This window comes from Rattus norvegicus, chromosome 1, assembly GCF_021556685.1.
Source record: "Rattus norvegicus strain SHRSP/BbbUtx chromosome 1, alternate assembly SHRSP_T2T, whole genome shotgun sequence".
NCBI classification, from domain to species: Eukaryota; Metazoa; Chordata; class Mammalia; order Rodentia; family Muridae; genus Rattus; species Rattus norvegicus.
The window spans coordinates 23,568,755-23,590,903 of record NC_141534.1 but is presented as its reverse complement, the minus strand read 5'-3'; the positions used below and the strand labels follow the sequence as shown (position 1 = coordinate 23,590,903).

The following is a 22,149-nucleotide window of genomic DNA, read 5'->3' as shown; positions in this document are numbered from 1 at the left end:
AGAGCTTCCAAATTCTAAAACGGCTAAGTTCCCATCCAAAGATGTCTAGGTCTGGAAACAGTATTGTAACAGAGATTTAGAGATTCAGTATGTACCTCTACTAAGATGTCTCTTTTTGAGACGAGAGGGGCAAGAGGGGAGCTGAGTTTGTGAAAACTGGTTTCGAAGCCAGGCACGTTGATGGTGATTAGTGTTGTTACCAGGGATACAAACCACTAGAGTTGATTTAGGCATCACTCAGCGTTGGGTTCGATTATAATTTCCTGAGTTTGAAAGCTTCAGGCAGTCAAAGGGAGATCGAAGAAGAGAAAGAGAGAGGTTTGGTCCCATTCATAATTCTGGTGACATCTTTCATTAATTTAAAAAGTCAGGACAAAAGTGGTTTATTTCACTGAGGAAAGACATCTCCCGGAGAGAATGTGAAGCGATGCAGAAATACCAAGAGGTCTGCAGTGTTCTCACATGAATGGATTTTAAAATAAGAAGGCAACACAATCGACACTAACATTTGGAAGGAAAATGTATACAGTAAACGCCAAATTCCTTTTTCTTTGCAGGTAAGGGGAGTATGAAATGAGCAACGTCTATGGCTAGAACACTGTGGAATCTTGTCCACAGGAGCCAAACAAGACAAGGCCTGGTTAATTCTTGGATAGCAGAAAAAGGAGCAAAATTGATTATCTTTTCCCAACAGGTAAAGTATTTTCACAGTATATTATACGGCCATTGGCAAATCACTTGAGCTCCTAGGAAGGTGCAAAGTTATTTTATTATTATTCCTTAAACAATGAGCAATTCACTAATAGTAACTTCTGATTTTTCTCAATGGCAGAAAACTCAAAAGGATAAATCAATACTTTTATATCATTAAAATTCTCATAAACTTTTGAAAAAGATTATTAGCCTACCTCAAATACTATAAAATGTTAAGTAGCAGAAAATATACATTACGAAAAATTACAAATTAAAATCCTTTGTAATGAGTGTCATGTCCTCTGCGCTTCCAAACATACTTGGTTTATATTCATATTTTTTCTGTCTTGTTTTTGCATTTTTAATGATACGTAATAGATACAGTTCAGGTACAAAGCTGTTTTCTAATGTCTACGGTGCTATAAGAAAAACTTTATTAACAAAACAAATCTCATTTTTTACTATTTTTTCAAAAGTTATAAATATCCAAATTTAATACATATTTATAAAAATATTCAAATATATTTTAATTTTGTAATGTAATTTTGTAAATTAATGTGTCAAGCAAGTATTGTTACCTATCTTTAGGGTAGCCTCTAAAATTATTTACGTATTAAAATGGAAGAAAATCCTTGTATAGTAGACAATTCCAATTTTTTCGGCAAAAATCAAATTTCTTCATCAAATACTTTGAATTAAAAATCAACAGCCATCCTCAAGTGTACTGGTTTGAAAGTTTTGATGCTTTCTTCTCCTGAATGCTGAAAATAAGAAAGCCACAATACATTTCTCTAAGAGAGGGATAGAGCAAATCTTTTTGCATCCAGAATCATTTTGCCAAGGAACCCTTGCTAAGTCATTCCTATAGTGGGGTGCTTTGCATAGATACAAATAGTAAATCCATACCTTTCCATATGTTAGCATTTTAAAATGTTGCGATCTACAATGTCCAGACCAAGTGTGACTATTGGCCGCAGTCATTTATAGCTTCTGAATTCTCATGTCATTTCTCATGCCTGTTTCCTAGATCAGTCTTCAAAGCAAAGTTTATCTTGTCTCCTCAGAGTGTCTTTAGAACTTAGGCTTAACAGCAATATGTGGTATTTATTTTTGTGGAGAAATTCATTTTATTATCCTAACTCAACCTCAGTCCTTGGAAGGCAGGCCAAGGAGTTTACAGGTTGCATTTCAGTTTTAGAAAGCGGCACTTAAACTTGTACGTATGTAAGCCAGAGACCTCCCCCTCAACCGCAGCACACAGCTAATTCTTCCTTACAGCATAGTCTGTTCGTGTTTCTTGCCCTCTCAACTGCTCCCAAACCCTTGCCATCCCTCTCCCCACCAGCTGCATGTCCTTTCTCTCTTTGGCTGACTTTTGACAGATTCTGCAAAGAATCTCAACAAGAAATCTATTGTAAAGAAAATCCCAATTCACAACACGACCTGGACGTGAGCATTGCCTTCCAGTTTTGATAACGACTGTGACACATCGTTTATGTTTGTCTGCATCAATGCGTCAACTCGAAATCTTAGCACGCCTCTTAGTGCCTTCTCCTCCTAGCTGTACGACAAATATTTAATTTTGTGACAGAATTTGATGAAGCAGTGAGTGGTTATCATTCTATAATAATATAATTATAGAAGACAAACAGAGTAGAGGTTAGTAGTAGGAGATTTTCTTCCTAAATGCATGGTAAGTACAAATGAGTTTACTATATGTGAGTTAGTTGTCTAAATGTGAAAAGTTCTAGAAGATTCCTTGATATCTGTTTCAAATTTTATAAGTAAAGCTGATGAGAGTGTCCTGTTTTTGGTTTCCCCGATCTTTTCTGTCAGGACTTCTCTGTCAGCTCCACGAGGAGTTGAGTCACCCTCTGCTCTGGTTGTTCACTCTGCTTGGACACTTCCTAACTTCCATTGACCTTTTCAAGTCTGTTCCACTGTGTGCAGCGCTTTGGTGGCCGACTGGTCAGCAGCACACTGTTTAGGGTACTGGCTTCTCATTTTCTAGTACAGGGAATGGAATATAATTGGGTCTCGCTATGATTCAATTAAACGAGAAAGTAAAATCGACTTTCTTTAACATTGTCCAAAGTGCGCCCACCAGAGCTAAGTGTGTGAATGAGTCAAGACTCTAACAGTATCTCTAAAATTCAAATCAGAAATTACATGTATCTGGAAGAAGGTTCTCAGATGCCTACAGATCACCTTTGTGCGTGTGTGTCTTTGTGTGTGCGTGTGCATGTATGTGTCTCTGTGTGTGTATGTGTGTGTATGGTGTGTGTGTCTGTGTGTGTGTGTGCGTGTGCATGTATGTGTCTGTGTGTATGTGTGTATGTGTGTGTGTATGGTGTGTGTGTGTCTGTGTATGTGTGTGTATGGTGTATGTGTGTCTGTGTGTGTGTCTGTGTGTGTGTCTGTGTGTGTGTCTGTGTGTGTGTCTGTGTGTGTGTCTGTGTGTGTATGTGTGTGTGTATGTGTGTGTCTGTGTGTGTGTATGTGTGTGTCTATGTGTGTGTATGTGTGTGTGTGTGTGTCTAAAATATACCAATAGACTTGCATTACTCATTATGCCAATCAGCCCCATGACTTGTATTTTTATTGAACATAGCTAGGCTCGTTCATGTAGCTATTGTTCTCTGCTGCTTTGTGTAATTACAGCAGAGCAGAACTAGTCACATGTCCATGCAGTGCTCAAAGCCTCACCCCTGACTTGTGATCTATAACCCCTTCCCCCCTGTCTTTCCTCCCTCCCTGCCTAGTGCTCTGGGCGTTAGGATTATAGGCCGACAGTACCACACCTAGTTCCTATATTTCACACTTCATCAAGTGTTACAAATGATAAACACTTGAGGTGAAAATGTGGATTTCAATATAAATCTTGAGATTGATATAATTGGTATTAAGGTGATGTAACTTCTGAATTCAGTTTAAGAAACATGAGGTTCTTAGGTGACACGAGGTAGCAGAGCCTTAAGGTGATGTTCTAAGTCACATAAAACCTTATAATTAAATTTTGTTTTAATGCTAAAAAAATGGGAAAGGCTGTTGGATTCCAGCGTTTCTTTAGGTTTTATTGTAATAAATTTATCAAGTGATCTAAATGTAATACTAAGATAAAATTAAGTATTAAAATACAACATGCACAGCCAAAGAGTTGGCTGACCAATGAGAAGTTCAGAGGACCTCAGTTCCATTCCCAGAACCCATAGCCAGGGCTCACAACTACCTGTAAATACTGTTTTTGGGGAACACACACACAACAGAGAATTAAAAATAATCATGAAAATAAATCATTTAAAAGTATTTTATCCTCAATAAGAGAGATCAAACGAGAAACATTTGTGTCATAAGGAGCTGCTGAGACATCATTAAAATTCATTATAATTTCTCTATCAGTGTCTGCCAACCCATTTCATCTTTATTTATTACTATTATCACTCAACAATCGTGTCAACAAATATTTCTAGGATACCTATACTACAGGGTTGGTTTCTGTGGCCCAGTTTACAGATTTGTAAATTCAGAGAATTCGTAGCATGACCAATGTTTTAAACAACGAATGTTTCCAGTTTTCTTTAAAAAAGAAAGCTTATTGTCTAATTATTACGGAATTTTCTATTGAAATTAAACTATCGTGGTATTTATCGCCAATCAACTTATCTAATAACAAAGATGCCTGCCAGGAAGGCTAGAATCTTCCTTTCATATTAAGGAGCTAAGACGTGGAAGAGTGAGGAGCACAGCCAGCCAGTGTAGCTGAATGCCACAGTCCAGATTCACTGTACTTCTCCTGTGCACACGCTGCCCTTACAGACCACCTGAGCATAGCATGACGTGACAGGAAAATGTGATGCTGTACACTTAGAGAGATGCTCCTGAGTGAGAAGACAGGAACTCAATGCAAGAGGTCACCATGGCAACATTGCATCACATGGTTCTATTGCAACCATCTAAGAATAAAAATCAGTGAGCCATGGATAAAATTTACATTGTAATTGCTTTAAAAGAAACAGCAAAATCAGAATATTTTGTAATGCAAGATATTTGTAACACAAAAAGCATGTAATTTTTAAATTTCAGGGTCTATCAATACAGTTTTGTTGGAACTAGGCCTCGTGACTTTATTTACATACAGTTAGAGCTTCTTTGGCTTCTACACAGTGGAGATGAGCTGATGGAGAATACTAATGTCTGACCTTCCGTGTGGGAGAGCATTTACCATCTGGCTCTTTACCAAAAGGAATCAAGAATAACTACATTCTGGCAACACTTTTTAAGCCTGAAAAATGGAAACTATTTGGAACTCAAAGTATGAAAATACTAATAATGAATATAATACATTTTTAGTTTTCATATATTTTAATTTAATCTGAAATAGAGCAATGTCCAGCCGAACTCTCTGTTTTATGCCTGGAATAAACTTGCACTTAAATGCAAAACTGGAAGCTCTGTAGGAGTGTGATGGTTTTGTTTTAGCTTTCGATTGAATAATATAGTTTATTCTAGGAGAATGCTTACATGTATGGACGAATGCAGTCAACATTGATAGATTGGAACACTTTAAGAGGCTTGATTTATAATTTCGTAATTTATTCAGTTATTCAGTTAATTGAGATGGGTTTTACTATGTGGGCTGGACTTAAACTTGTGGGTTTTCTTCTCCAGTCTTGTAGGCAGCTGGAATTACAGGCATGTTCTACCACAACATGCTAAGAATCTTATAATCACAGCTGTCACTACTGGTAACTTTTAAAATGGTGGGCTATTGAATGCTAATTCTATTTTAGGTTCTTTGGAATACCTGGCAGTAGTATCAGGATTATAAACTGAGGGAATAAGTGGGTCACTGGGTAACTGAGCTTCCGTGAATGCTCGGTGGTTCAGACTGCTCTGATTGACAAGATTTCGTTGGGCTGAAAGAACCACACGAGAAACTCATAATTAGCTATGAGTCAATAAAATCCCCGGTGGTGCAGAAGAATGAGAAATAGAAGAAAAAAGACCCCACTGATCTAAGCATATAAGATTAGAGTAATAAGTGATAAAAAATACTGCAGCCAGATGTTAAACATGAACAGGTCCAAGGCCTGTTTACTTGCTGGTTTTAGCGTCTAAGTGTAGAACATAGAAAAGAGGGGGCAGACAGAGCAGACGGCAAACCAGAAGTCAAACGCACACACCCAAACACATGCAGGGTACCATCGGCTCTCATACTTGTTGCAGAAGAGGGGGTGTTGCAACTCAGCAGCCAGTCTGCTGTGTTTAACACAGTCATGTTGTCCCCTGAGAACAGGAACGGTATAAGAGTTCATCGTTGGAAGGCGTGCCGAGAGTCCTGGGGTAATCGTCAGTGCTGGCACCAGTTTCCGACCTTTCAGCAAGACTCCAGCTGTACTGTGTGTCTTCGGTGCGTTAGCGCCTCAGGTCTGCTCTGGTGCTTGTGACTATGTGTGTGAGTCTGTTCTTTCGGAGAGCTTGAACTGTTCAGTCTTACTATCTGTGCCCAGCTCTGACCTAAAGGTATCTGCTCATGCTCTGGTGGTTTTGACTAAATGTCCCTAAACACTAGCAGTTCAAAATCCATCCATTCATTAGCTTAGAATTACAAATGCGTGTTTAGAGACAAGTTAACAAGGGGAGTGTTAATCTACGAAGGGTTTGGTGTAACACATTATTAAAATGCAGGGTAGGCTGCAATGCACACAACTTGACAAGAAAAACATGGACTTCAGATTAATTGGGAAGGGGTAGATCAATCTCACAGATAAAAGAAAATATGATGTGGCAAATGCTGATATCTGGCCATATGAATAGTTTGTGAAGTAAAACGGAGTTTTCAGAAATTTGACTTTGGTACCTAGGCTGATGGTGAATAATTAAAAATACAATTTACATACTGCTTGTATGTGACATAGTGTCTCTAAATGTACATATTTTTACATGTTTGGATCATATGTTCTGACAAACTGAATGTATTTCTTAAAAGTAGTAATGGAGAATATTTGAAATATTAACTTATTGTTATCATAAGTTGTAATATTAATTGTGACTTAATAAAATGAGAAAATGATCTGGGAAAATGCAATTACTTCTCTTTCATATAAATGCTAGGTATCATAGTATCCTTTTTGAAAAAATGCAACAGATATAAATATTTTATTGCATATTAAATCAATTGCAAAAGCACCATTTTAATGAAAAATGTTGGAGTAACACTTATTTAAATTTGAAACTAAAACAAAAATATTGAATATGCAAATTAGTGCATATATATATATACATATATATGGTATATACAGAGAGATATGGTGATATCTTTTATCCACAATTCTGTGGAATATTTATAGGGCTAAATATGGAAAGGCAACCTTTTTTTGAAATATTTTCAGGACTATATACTCTCTATGAATGCTCATAGCTATAGATAAGGGAATCAATCAACTTTGAAGATAAGTAAATCGCTTATAAACCAGCTGGGTATAAAATGCTGGGTATTCCTTTTATGTAACTCTGATCACAGCATCAGTAGTAGGATAGCCATTACTAACAACCTCTAGCATGAAGCTTGAGGCAAGCCCTTAGATGAGACTCTAGGCATCTTTGGGATGGCACTTACCTCCTGTCCCATTTGTTGTGACCGAAGTGCTGCTGAGACCGGATTTATCCAGCTTGGAGCTCCCAGGTGTGTCACTGCCTCCAACCAAGGCATGGGGACTTGCTAGGTCTTGCATTTCCATAGACCTGTTAGAATAGGAGCAGCAGAGATCAAACTGACATTTCAGCAAGCATTTTTAAATTTTCCTTTCAGCCTTTGAATGTTCATGTATCAGTGGCAGTGCATTGAAAATAGGGGTAGAATCCACAGTGAGACCGCATGGCTTGTTCTGCTGTACAATCCTGCATGCATGTTCATGTACTGATGCCAAGGAAAGGTCAGACTCTGATCATGACTGTCTACGTTGACATGGATGCCTTCCTGAAATAAGTCCTTCCTGCTAGCAGCATAGAGGAACACAGAGAATGTTTAACTCCTGTGACTAGACAGCCCCTGTCACCAGCGAGGAAGTAACCAGTAGCCAGAAGTACACACAACTCAAGTTGATCCAAGTGGCTTAAAACCACCCTGAGGCAGACAGCCAGACTTGTAAGTCTTCTAACAGAAAGTCGTGCTTTCTATCCAGAAAGAGGATATATGTTTGCTTCTGAGAACAGGAAGGAGTTGATGTATCCAATACATCTAAGATCCTGAGAGGATAGACTTTTTCTGAAAAAATTAAAGGAAGAAAGAGGCAACTAACTCCGTGAACATGATCAGAATCTTAGAACGTGATTTCACAAGTCACTTTTTAAAGACTGCAAAATAAATAAAAATAATATAAAGCATTATTATCACCACTGAGACTTAATTGATTGGACCTTATAATAACTATAGAAATAAACTATTTCTAGTTAGACATGGGACATTGCTAAAAGAACTATGCTAGCCTACAAGATAAATACTTATAAGGCACTAAATATAAATCTTATGGAATATGGTATCCAAACCATAATGAAGTCATTCAAAACAATGATGATATGATATCTAAACCCACAATTTTTTGCTAATTAAATGTTATACTTATATGTAATCTCCTAATGTCAAAGAAAATTCAAAAATAAATGAAAAATGATATACAAAGCAAAATAATAGTGAAAACATCAATTCAAAACATGACATGCAATATGTATAATATATATATATAGTGGTGGTTAGTGAGATATGGGAGAGGGGCTTGAAAATCTATTACATATGTTCTCATCTAAGAAATTAGAAGCAGAAAAATTAGCAGATACCAGTAGAATGAGACAGTAGAGGGAAGACATCATCGAAAGAGAAAAATCCATAATCAATACAGATACTTTTTAATTCCAAGCAATCACTAGAGACATTGGTGGAATTCAAAGGATGAAAGGACATTATAAGCCATGTCAATGAACTTGGGTTGGATAAAACTGGTAATTTCTTGAAAGAGGTCAAACCTGACTCAGAGGAAATGTAGAAAATCTCCAAATCAGTTATCAAATGCAGAAAATCCCAGGGATGGGGCTTTTTAAAAAAGTTTAGACAGGAAAATGCCTGTTCTGCAAGCGTAAGGGACTGTCTTCAAATCCCCAGCACATAGACAAAAGCTGAGCATGGTGGAACTAATGTATCCTTCCAAAGCTGGAGAATGCCCTGGATGTACTGGACAGAGAGATTAGTGTGCTCGAGGCTCAGGAACAGAGCATGTCTTAGAAAATGAGATCAAAATCATTGCAAAAAAAAGCACCCAGAGTCATCCTATGGCCTCCACATGTGTGTGCTCTCACATAGACACCACCTGCACCAGCATGCACATGAACACACCTGTACATAAACATGCACATATGCCGCACAGACACGTCACGAAGACGAAGTATGTTTTTAAAATTGAAGCAAAAGAAAACTTTGAAGCTGTTCCACTAATAGACGCTAGCAAATATGTGAGGGAAAGTAATATTGTGCAAATTCTGTTGGTTGGGAGACGAAAAGAAACTTTATTTTTTTCTGTTGGAGGAGAGTACATTATCCTGATCCAGAACCAGACAAAGGCAGTTTCAAGAAGAAAAGCATGGATCTATTCCAAACAGCTAAGAAGTTAGGTTACTATCAAATGGGAAGCAGAGAGAAAAGGGAGTGTTTTGGGACCAGTGTCTTTATTTTGGAAATGCAAGGTAGGGTTAACATCTGGAGATCAATGTAATGCAAAAATATTAACAAATACTATGACATGACTGTGGTTGCACAGATACACTGAATAATATTCACCACCCCTTCAAGGCATTCATTCTTGGTAACCTAGACCAGTGAGATCTCCTTCATCCTTTGAAAACATTTCTCTGCAGCTTGTGCTATGGTAGATGAGGAAATGCTGAATTATTTCAGAGTAAGGACTAAGATATGTGCTTCTCCCTTGGGTGCAGGGCTTTACCAGCAGTGTTAAACAGACAGGAAAAATAAAGTATCAATAAGGAGTAAATCAGAAAGAAAATGGTGTTAAGAAGTTTAAGGGGGAACTCCTCTTTACTTCATATCAATTTCAATTAAGATTTTTGTTTCTGTAAAAAATTTGAGATCTACTGGGTGATTTTCCCAAAGATAAACATGCAAGGATTTTCTAGGTAGTAAATTAGACTGAACAGTGTCTCCATCTTCAATAAGCCCATAGTTCAAACACTGAGCTATCAAGATGGCGGTGTGTCAAGGGAGCTGGAAGCTGTGCTGCTCATTATGGTTCAACGTAGCCCACGAAGATTCTGAATGATCAGATATCTTGCCTTAATTGCTATGCAACAAAAACGGCTTGTGTTTGGAGAAAAATTGACAAAACACTGTGCTTATGAGTTCATTGAGCTTTCTTATGTAGTGTTCAGGAAACTGTAAATATTCTGAGGAATCAGGGGAGCCTGACCCCTGATGAAGAGAAAGCACATTAGCTAGAAGCAGGTAATGAGTCATGGCCCTGTTTATTACATAGAAGCAGGCCTATGCATGACCTAGCATCAGCAGGCAAGACCTGGATGGGCCTCTGTGAAGGGCAATATTTTGTGTGTGTGTGTGTGTGTGTGTGTGTGTAGTGTGTATGTATGTATGTATGTATGTATGTATGTATGTATGTATGTATGTATGTTTGCCAGTTAGGGTTTTATTGATGCAATGAAAAAGCACCAAAAAGCAAGTTGGGCAGGAAAGGGTTTATTTGGCTTATGCTTCCAGATCACAATTCATCATTAGAGGAAGTCAGGAACTCAAGCAAGGTAGGAACCTGGAGGTAGGAGCTGAGACCACGGAGGGGAGGGTGCTGCTTACTGGTTTGTTTACCATGGCTTACTTAGCCTGTTTTCTTACAGAACCTAAGACCATCAGCCCGAGAATGGCCCGCCCACAATGGGATTGGCTCCTGCATCGATCACTACTTGAGAAAATGCCCTACAGCTGGATCTCACCGAGGCATTTCCTTAACTGAGGCTCTCCCCTCTCTGATGACTCTGGTTTGTATCAGGTTGACACACAAAACCCAGCCAGTACAATGCTGTATCTTCTGTGCAACTCTACTGCTAAAAACACAAGTAGAAATTAATTCTTGCACTCTACCTTAGAGGTAAAAATCTAAATAGCGATATACATTTTCCAGACAGACATGTGTAAACATGTGGTCAATGACGAAGAATATTAAAGGAGGCATAAAATGGATGATGTGGGGGATCCTCCCAGTGATAGCCTGGGAATCACTGCCTCAGATTTCTACTAGGTGCCTTAACTGGTTCTCAGCACAAGTGAAGTCTTTTTGACACAAGAGGGCAGACTTTAAGGTTTGGAATATAGCAGGGCACAGATGGGACAGACAGTAGTGTAAACTCAAAGACTCCGGAAAAATATCTCTGAAATTGCAAGCTAGATTTTGATTGGTTCAAAAACCGAACCCCAAGGGAGGCTTCTAGTCAGTGGTATTACCGAAGACTCAAAGTAGTGTGGGGGCTCCGAGCCAATTTGGATGGTGTACAAAATGTGTAAGCCAGGAAAATCAGTCAGGAATGAAAGAACAGAGCACACACCACACACACACACACACACACACACACACACACACACACACACACAAATAAAATAAAAAAGCAAAGAAGGAAAACATGTTGCTTCTGCAAACCAACAAAAAATTAGCCTATGAAGTGAATACAGCCGTAGTGTGCTGTAGTCCAGTCCACAGGAAATGAGAAGACAGCTATCTGGAGTTTTACAGTGCAGCTCTTCGGGCATATTTATTTTACTGGTTTTAAACCTCCTACAATTAAAGGAGTCTTTAGCGAACAGAAATATACCTTTATCCCCATGAATGCAGAAGTGTCTTCTTGTAGTCTCTTGTGTCTGCTTTGGAATGCATGTAATCATCCAACTTCAGGTACTTTGAAAGTTCAATGTAATAGATTTTTTTCAAAAATTACAGATGTCAATACAAACATGTATTTTTGCCTCATCTAACAGTGCTCGTTACATGTTACATGTCAAGGCAGTCCTCCTTCCCTTTTAGGGTGTCTCTTGAAACTCTCTTTTCATGAGACTTATTTTATCAGGTTTTCCAACATCTGTCTGGGCAATTTAAATAAGTGAACTTAATCTTAGCCTGACGTAATCATTGAAAAGAAGAAATGAGAGGACCCCAAGATTCAGGACCTAGTTTCTTGATTCTTTTCTAGAGTTTTTGTTTGTCGCAAGATGGAATTTGAATAGTCTGAAGTGTCCTCTTCAAACCCAAGGGAGGATAAACCTTAAGTTTGTGTACTGTGGAATCTATTCCAACTCAGACACTCTGATTCACCCTTTGTAGATCCTGGTAATGAGTCATGGCCATGTTTATTTATAGAGTCCCTCCATCAGCTGTTCAGGACCCAAGAAATGTCCTAGACTTTACAACCCTGTCAGGCCAGCTTTCTCTCTCTGTATGAAATAGACATTACAGAACAAGGTTCTCGGTCCCACATTCTCAGTGCCTACCTAGAGAAACTGCAGTTTGACCACTGGATGGATGCATATGAACACATGGGTTTGGCACTTGCTTTCCTCATGGTGTTGCTTAGTGTAAAACATAATCGTCTATTCTCCCTAGCTGAGAAACTTCAGTGACAGAGAGGGTTCTTCTCCTCTGATCATGGTGCAAGGCTGTGGAAGAGCAGACACTGCTCTCTGTTGTGAGCTCTGCCCCATGCAACTCTTATGATGACATGGAGTACCTAGGCAAGCTAACGTGTGCATAATAACACAGCAATAGACAAGAACAATTAGGTCAAATGGCTTGAAGTCTGCCTCAGTACAGTTTAGTGACCTTTGCTTGGCTATCTCTGTTCTAAGCACAGTCCTAGGAACACAAAGGACTTTTAGGCTTCTAATACAAAGATGGGGTTAGTTCTATGATGTCAACGTGTGTTGAGCTTTCATGTGTATATGTGTGCTTGCGAGTACATACATTCATATACATGCAAACATACATACCTATGTAAAAATACTTGAGATTTCTCCAAAAAATGTGTATGCATGTGTGTGTTAGAGAAAGAGATGGGGTGGGGAGGGGAAGAGAGAGGGGGAGGGAGGGAAGGAGGGAGAGAAAACGCTTCTATATGCTAATAAAGCAACTTGGTCAGCTGATGTCAGGACTGGCTCTCATATTTGACACAGCACACACCTAGGAAAACGTCAGTGGCAGCAGCAGGCCACCTTAAGCCAACACATTGCTGAATAGGGTCTGGATGTTCTTGCCACTGCTATGGCCCTGAGACAGGTCCTCTGCTTGCAAGAGGTGACATCTCTCTGTCACTCAGTGTCTGTGCTCTGATGGACAGGCTGCCCCAGGGGAGGGCTTCACGAGCTCATTTCTCCAAACATGGTGAGAACTGAGTGAACTGTGCTAACAAGGAGGAAGACCTCATGATCTTTACTGAGACGGACCAGAGAAATGGGCTGTGCACACTGCGGAGAGCTGTACTATTCTCCAGAACCTTGACAACAATCCCTATGGCCAACGGGAAAGCTCACAGTGTGGGGCTCATTTATAGAGTGAGCTCAGTCCCTAGAGCCAAAGCAAATAATTGCAGGAAAATGCTCTTCTCTGGATACTTTTACAGACCCCTTTTAGGGCTTGCAACTCTCCACTTGAAACCTGGAAGACTCTCTCTCTCTCTCTCTCTCTCTCTCTCTCTCTCTCTCTCTCTCTCTCTCTCTCTCTCCTCTCTCTCCAACAAATTTGACTCCAACAAATTATTCAGATAAAACACGAGTCCTCCAACTCCTCCTCTAAGAACTTGTGAGCAAATACTTCAAACTAATGAGGGCATGTCTAAATTTGGGTTTTCAAAAGAGTCCCTTCATTGGAAAACAAAGAAAAGAACAAACTCTCCCCCAGATCCTTCAAGAATTATTTGAATGGAGCAGGAGTCGAATTTCTATAAGATCAGTTACAAACCATGGTTAATGAAGCAGGAAATTATTTTCCTCTAGCAAGTAGTGGGGTGAAGCCATAAGGCCACAATCAAAACATCCAATGCCATCAATTGTGCTGAAGAATATATCAATTCTTTCTCTACACAGATGCTCTGCCGGGAGTTCAGATGCTGTGGGGGATGAATGGTTGTGGTACTAGAGTGTTTAATCAAGAAGAGCAAAGCGTAAGTGCAGTGTACAGAAATGAAGATGGTTACCTGGTAAACTAATTTAATTCTGATTAGGATGGGACAAACCATGTTCTTCAATAGAAAACATCTTATTTTGCTTCAGGCTGAGTGTAGGGTTAAAATTAGGCACTGCCAACTCTAACCTGAGCGTTAAACCACACCTCTGTCATTTACCAATCATGGGATCTTAGGGTCAAAACTGAAGATGATAAGTAGATCGAATATATTTAACGTGGGGATTAAGTATCCACATGAGATGGATAAGCTTCCTCTCCATGGCACATTTAGTTTAGTGGAGTACCTATTTAATAAGTGTTTTCACTTAGTAAAAACCACTTTAGTGTTGACAACACGAACCTGCTCTGTGTAAAAACATGCTAAAAAAATTCTCTTAATAAGAAGCCCATTTCATTTCCAGAAAATGTACAGCGTTAGAACGACTTGTATCTGTATTTTCCTTGGAACTTCTGGTCTAGAGGAAAACAGCCTCTTTGACACAAGTCAAACTAAATCTTCCTTCCCGAAACAGCCCATTTAAAATCAAGAAGTCAGGCTCACATGACCTCCCCTTCTCTCACTGTTCTTAGGCCATTGCTAGCTTTCTCGGGCATCAGGGTCATCTACAGATATATAGTTTATATAGATGTATAGTTACAATCCCCAAACAGCAAAGTTTTGATGCCTCTCTCTCTCTAGACTGTCATGTGGAGTCTACTTGAGTAGCTCTTTTACTGGACAGTCATATTTGGTTGGAACTGGGCCACAGAAGCCCCCACCCCTGTGTCCACACAGACGCTGCAGAATTCAGTGTCTCACCTCTCACCAACCAACCATGTGTTTGACATTTGGAACCCAAATGGATAGGTGTAATGCCTTCCTCAAAAAGCCATGGTGTGGGACTGAACCAACTGTTTCATTCTGTCCTGCCATACCCCAATCCTGCATCCCAGTGTCTTCTCTTTTAGTGTTATACTCCTCACCATGTCATTGATCTCCTCTCAATACAAGGGAGATGAGTGACCCAGCTTCGGGACAGACAGATCTTGAAGGCAGGAAAAGTCAGATTTCACTCCTCTCGAAAGAACACTGAAGTAACAAGTTCTGACCCTGAGACCCTGTTGTAGCTTTTCTTCCTTAATAGGCCTGGTGTGCACTCATGCACACACACATACATACATACACACACACACACACACACACACACATGCACACACACACACGCACACTCACACGGTTAAACTCTGTAATAGAATGCTTGCCTTCACTCTCCTTTTCGGGTACTGTGAGCATTTGGCATGCTTTCTCTTCTAGGGGACTTAGGCTGCAGCGTCCTGATCATTGCCTTCTACTGATTTAGGCTTAACCAATAAAACAGTGATTCCTAAGAAATCTAGTGGTGGACAGTTTATTGTCATTTGAAGAAACACTAACAAATGGAAGATGAGGACATTTTCACAAGGGCCCACTCGCCCCTAAATGAAGAGCTACAGGAAGTCAGTGGCGGCAGAGAGAAAGAATAAATTTTCTTCAGGAACAAACTCCCTGGTAGGTTATACCAGGCCAAGTGATCAGCTCTAAACACATGTGTATACTAGCAGCCCTCTATGAACTCGGTATGTTACATATACATCACACACATGTGCACACACACACACACACACCAGTAATTATGAAGTCTTGAAGTTCAGAGTCGGAGGGAAAAATGAAAAGGCAGAATGCTGTGGATACAATACTTGAACATAAAATTCTCAAAACTCTACCATTTTAAATAAAAAGAAACAGCAATGAGCTTTTCTTAAAGCAAAGCTGACGATAACGAATGCACAAGGATGGTGTTCCATCGATACAAGCTGGGAGAGGGGAATGTGAGTTCATGACCATTGTCTTGAGAAAGTTAATGGGTGCGTGTGTAGAAATAGCTTCTCGGGTTTGCAAGGCTTACTGAGTAACACAGAACCTCTCCCTTACACAGCCATTCTCTCCTCCTGTCCTCCCTTCGCCAAGACATTTTGTATCTTTATGAGGTTACTCCACCCATTCACTTTGAGAGCGAGGGAGTTAGCAGCTGCCTCAGGGAGTCAGAACGTGAAATGTGATGAGAAGGCCCTGTGATAAGTGTCTGACCTTAGCAAACCAAAATCAAACCTCTTAGCAAATGGTGGAGAAACAGCAACATTCAACCCAGAGTGCCGTGCTTTCTTTAATGTAATTTCAGGTCCTTTCCGTTCTGCTAAAAGCAGTGGTGGAGTTTGTATACATCCTCTCAGGTCAGCAGCGCCAGATGATGTCAGGAAATGTCCCCGCCCTCATTGCCCCTTCCTTTGGACACTGTAACAGGATAGTCTCCACGGGGAAAGAAAAGTCAACAAGCCATCTCAGCAATAGGACCCTGTGGCCCATTTCTCATCTGGCGTAATAGTTCATAGAGCAGATCCAACACAATGCAGCGCCCTTGAAATCAGCAGTAGCTCAGCACTGTGGTCAGTGCCAAAGAGCAAGAGGAGAAATGGGGTTGGTATAAATATTCAATTGGGGAGCTATGGCCAATCTCCTTGCACTGTGTGTTCGGTGCAACTCAACACTGCTCCACCTGGTCCCTCCTGGCTCCCTCGTGTCTCCCAGGGGCTGGCAGCTGGAAGGCAGGCCGAGCCTGGGAGACCTTTTAATTTGCTGTATGATCACAGAGGCAGACAGAGGGGCAGATAATGCATACGCTGGCTGGGATTCCGTTACAGAGCTGTCTTTTTCCAGGTGGGAGGCACCGCCGCGGCCTGAAGAGAACTCAATGCTTCCGTTTCTTAAGATCCCTTAGGAAATGATGGGCAGTTTGCAAACACTGGGTGTGGAGTAAAAATGCTATGATCCTTCTTCAAGATGGAAGTCTTGACACATAATGATGATGATGATGATATAATAATAATAATATAATATAATAATAATAATGAATGGTGCAACCTTGTAGCCCAGACTGGAAGAATTGGGACTGGAACTCACAAAGTCTCAGAGGACAACCTGGAGCTTTCTGATCTCCTACCTGCCAACTAATAATTTCCAGTTCTTTTCCAGAACATGATGACTTTGCAACTTCTCCATGGATAATACAAATGGCAGCTTCTAAAATCCGAAACAGGCATGTGAAACACAGCGTGAGAAAAACCTTGGGCTATGGTACAGATGTTCAGTGAGTCCTAGGCACGAACATCTGAGAGGAACACGGTGTGTTTTACATTTAAATCATCTAATAGCTTCTGAAACCTTGACAGTAAGGCACCAATCATGTGAGTCTTGACAATAAAAGGCCATCCTGCCATTCACTCTAAGGACATGGACCTCCGCAATCTGTGGAAACTTGCCAGTGAGATTGTCGTCCATCAACTACCAAGTTAGCCAACGAGAAGAGTGAGTGCAGACAATGTGTGCAGAAATATTTCTACACGAAGAATGGTGCTGCTTAGGAACCAAAATTTTCTCTTTACTAAAGTTGACTTGGAGATGTTATTACAAACCTTCTTCAATTTATAATGGGTTGATGTTCTAGTGCATTTTTAAAAAATTGCACATTTCAAAAAAAGACTTCAGATCAAAAGTGCACTGAATACATATAATTACTGAACGTCTTAGCTTGAATTAGCTTACCTTAAATAAGCTAAGAGTACTTCCAGAGCCCACGGGAGTCATAGTCAGGAGACACAAGGGTTATCTCAACTGTTGCACATCTCCTGGAAGTCACAGATTATTATGTAGGAAATGAGGCTGGCGGTACATGCCTTGACACCATTAGAAAGTCAAGGAACCATCTCTAGTTAAACCCGTATAAATCAGGACCATCTATTTCCAAAGTGTGTAGCATTTCTTCTAAACTTTCCATCTTCCTTGTCTTGTTTCTATGCTTAGCTAGTTCTAGTTTAAACAGGAACAAGCTACGACGTTTCAACTTTATCTTTCAGGGTCACGCTTACCTTAAAGGAACCCATTTTCCCGTGGTAATTCTGGCACTAACTGATTCAACCGAGCCAGGTCTTCCTTACGATTAAGTCTCTCATACAGCCACTCCCAGATTCCTAGTTCCTGACTCAAGACACCTCACCTGGTGCCCTCATTCTTTGACTTCATCATCTAAGTGATACCCCTCCTCACAGAGTTCCAAGCACTCTCTAACCCCACGATATACTTCCCAAACCTGCCCCATGGATCTCCAGATTAAACCAGACACCTTTTATCCTGAAACGTGCTGACCTCTATTATGCTTAGATCTCTTTGGTTCTGAGATTTCTTCCTCTGCCATTTTTATTTAAAACACCAATCTATCACAATGTAGCTGCCAACCATCTCCTTAACCTGCTTCATTCTTTTTTATGGCAACTACCTCCCTGACATATCTTTTATTTGTTAATTCTGTCTTGTCTCCTTCTCCTCCCTCCCTCCCTCCCTCTCCCCTGAAATGGACACTCTATGGGGACAGGGAGATTTTCTTTATTTACGTATCTCTAAAAGCTTGAATTTGGTGGATGAACAACCAACAATTTCAGAAACATGATTATAACTACTCAGCTAGACACGGTCATTCATCTTACCATTCTGCCCCATAATTACTAGGTTTCCAAAATGACTTATTTTTATTTTGCGCGTATGGATGTTTTACCTGGATTGCATGCATGTGCACCTGTAAGCAGTACCCAAGGAGGAGAGAAGAGGGAGTTTCTTTGCAAGAGCAGCAACAAGTGTTTTCAGCTGCTAAGCCATTTCTCCAGTCCCAGTATAAAAACTGCTGGAGAGAGAACTCAGAGGTTAAGAGTACTTGGAGTTCTTGTAGAGGACCTGACTCCTATCCCTAGCAACCACATCGGGTGGTTCATGAACCCCTGTAACTGCAACTCCAGAGGATCTGTCCTCTCCCTTCATATGGAGTCTATAGTCACCTGCATTCATGTGCATGTACACAGTAGTGTGCAAACACAACCATACTGAGTTTCTGAGGTAAAAACTAGCCCCCTGCCCTTCCTCCTCTCTGATTGTTAGGGAGTGCAGAGCTTGAGGAGGTGATAGATTTCTTTCAACTACCCACTGGTAATGTCTTCATCACAACCCAATTAAAAATTGCAATAGACTCGTCAATGGGGCTCCAGGGTAGTTGCTTCCTTACTATTGAGCTGATGTGGGATGTCATTTGGCTTTGTCCCATTCTTTCGTTCTTTCTCTGATGTCTCTTTGTCATCTGCCAATGTCAGTGACTTCTCAGACTGCACTCTCCCAGGTTTACCTAATCTTTAGGTGGTGAGTTTTATTGACTTGTTACGTACCCATCCAATTCCCATTTCCTTTTTACCTGAAGAATCAGTCATTCATCCCTCACTACCAATGACCAATGCATCTATGAAATTACTCCACGATCAGCTCTAGAAAATGGAAACCTAATTGTTCTTCCAAGTCAGTGGTTGTTTCGGGAATCATCATCAGGTAACTCAGTCTGTGCCAATGGAAGCTAAGGGGTACGCTGGAGAGGGGTGGGGTCATCTTCATCCTTAGGCAAGACCTTTCCATCTCCAACTGTCTCTTGTCTAGATAGGGATGAGGAGCACGTGGCCCTCATTTCTACTTCCAGTCAGTCATCATTCTCACAAGGAGAGTAAGAGGCACAAGGCTGATGGAAACAGGAGGGTGGGGCAGAAGGAGACAAAGGGGACTGTTTCCCTGATGAGATCATGGCGCTCCTGGGTCAGCTATTGGAGGCCGCCTTACTGATGGAATTCTGGATACGTGAGCAACATGTAACAATCACCCACTGTTCAAAGCTGGGGGAGTCACTGGTCTCCATTTGAAAACATTTAAAGGGATACAGCTGTTCTTGGTTTTTTGATGTCAGGTTTGGCCATTGACTTCCAGACTTCTTTAGGGACATTCAAGTTATCTTACCTTTTTATGTCCTTACCTTGCAAACTAAGTTATTCATTTCATCTAATTCAAAGTAAGCACCCTTTTGGGAAAATTATACGTGTATTTTTGTTTTCATATTTGATTATGTATTGTTTTTGTTATTTGTTTTCTAACCAATTCCAAGTCTTTTATCAGTCTTCTTTTCTGAACACTAATCCATAAATTCCTCCAATTTTATACTGATCACCTTCAGGGATTTTTTTCTGATTCTTCTAATTTCATACATTTACAGCTAAACTTATTATCAGCTTCCTCTCTTCTCTCTCTCTCTCTCTCTCTCTCTCTCTCTCTCTCTCTCTCTCTCACGCACACACACATTCATATTTAAATGTATTATTAGATTGAGCATGCAAATTCAATCTTTCCTCATTTTATCTATTTCATTACTGATTTTGCCTAAATAAATTCTAAAGTATCCATTCCTCTTGTCCTAATCACAGTCTCTATAAATTCTTACTAATTACTCATATTAGCTATTTTAGGAGGCTACATGACCACAGGTAGTTTTAGCTGGACACCTTTCCATAAGTGCACATCTATGATGGATGCTGAGACTGCATCCTGATGAAAACAGCACAAACTCTGCCTCCTCTTTGTTCTGTGGTCTTCTCTGTACCTCATCCCTAACAGAACCATGGGATTTTCTTTCCTCAGACTCATCTGCAAACTATGTCTCCTCCTCCTTAAATTACTCCCCTGCCCATCATTAAGGAGAAAGTCACTCTACTGTTCCAAATCAAACATCTAATGAGCAGTTTCTGCATTACTATCTCAAAGCTAAGAGATAAAAAAATGATGCACATTTTTAAAAGGTTATCTTATGAATGGATATGTTGCTTGTATATATATTTGTGCACATAAAATGTCAGATCCCTTAGAATTAGTTACAACTGGCTATGAGCTGATGGGAATTAAATCTGGGGCTGTTTCTTCTGGCAGAGACCTCCTGATCTACCTGTTGATACTCATAATAGAGCTTTTGAGTTAATTTCAACCTATATCAATGAATAAACGCTCTGTAAAATATATGTTTGTTTAATTGTCATTGTTGGATATAGAAAGTGTTCTTAAATTCAGAGTTAATGAATTAATTCAGTTTTGTTGAGACAATGTCTCATTCTTTGTATGAGGTGGTCTTGAATTCAACACAACCTTCCTGGCTCAGCTTAAAGGGTGCCAGCACTACAGCAGTGAGAAACTCTGCTTGATTTAAGCTCAGAAATGTTACATTTAAAATAAATGAATATAGTAGTCTGCTGATCTCATGATTCTATTCAAGATACTACCTCGAAAACATAGCTTAAAATTCAGATATTTTCTCAAATCTTTAAGCTATAACATTTTTCTCCTGCAGAAATATGGATTGCTTGTTTTCTACTGTGTGGTAGATAATTTCATGCATATATTAATTTATTTGTCAAGTACTTGGGTATGTAGGCCCTTGAACTTATTTTTTGTCAACAAGATTGACAGGTTGCTTTATGAGGCTTGTGATTTAGTGTGGGATATGGGGAGAAAATTAGATTTACTTCTATTGCAATTGCTACTGACTTTGGGTATTTTTACCATGGGTTATCTCATTAGTCATATTGATAAATGTTGGTGCGCTTCAAACCCGAGTGCTATTGAGGAAATCACACCCAAACACCCCTGGGAGGTGGGGCTCTTGTGTTATACAGCTTCAGTGAGGCATAGTTAATAGCAGAATTCAGACGGATGGGGGAAAGAGGACAAGGTGCTCAGAGGAGTGGAGTCTAACAACTGATCCCATGGACGTCCAGATCTAAGAGTGGAGAGTGGAGGAGACTTAGCAGAGCATTGGGGGAGGATGGACCAACAGGTGCAACGCTGTTGCTTGATGAGAGAAATCAGTTGTGGAGTCCCGGGGCCCAGCAGGGTAAATATCATAAACAATGACACATTACATAGCTACAGACTTTGAAAGGCAGGTGATGGAATATGATAGGGGAGAGAGAGGTGTAATGAGTGTAAGATTCTATAAGAGGCTAATCCTGATAATCTGTGTTAGTGGTGTTTTGAAAATGCAGATGACGGGTTGAGGATTTAGCTCAGTGGTAGAGCGCTTGCCTAGGAAGCGCAAGGCCCTGGGTTCGGTCCCCAGCTCCGAGAAGAAAAAAAAAAAAAAAAAAAAAAAAAAAAAAAAGTCCTAAAAAAAAAAAAAAAAAAAAAAAAGAAAATGCAGATGACAATGACATAAGATGTAGCAACCTCTGATGGAACAGTTGAAGCAGGGAGCTAAGTGTTTTTTTTTTTTAACTAATATGATGACAGAATTAA

At 40.0% G+C, this 22,149-nt stretch overlaps 1 protein-coding gene and 1 long non-coding RNA gene across 10 annotated transcripts in view; one reads left to right on the top strand and one right to left on the bottom strand.

Moving 5' to 3' along the window:
* Eya4 (EYA transcriptional coactivator and phosphatase 4) overlaps positions 1-22,149 on the bottom strand; it is a 243,642-nt gene that overhangs the window by 64,894 nt on the left and 156,599 nt on the right. For 6 of the 9 annotated variants that reach the window (NM_001271317.1, XM_087650670.1, XM_087650692.1 and 3 more), the window contains one exon: positions 7,313-7,437. In NM_001271317.1, the coding sequence (NP_001258246.1) occupies positions 7,313-7,437 (125 nt within the window). Of the gene's footprint in view, positions 1-5,910; positions 5,980-7,312; positions 7,438-22,149 lie in introns of all 9 variants that reach the window. The other 3 variants (XM_087650613.1, XM_087650625.1, XM_087650635.1) reach the window with 1 other exon arrangement.
* Positions 18-6,773, top strand: LOC120098871 (uncharacterized). Its single transcript, XR_015644822.1, has 3 exons — positions 18-445; positions 558-694; positions 5,990-6,773. It is a non-coding gene; the product is annotated as an uncharacterized LOC120098871 (long non-coding RNA).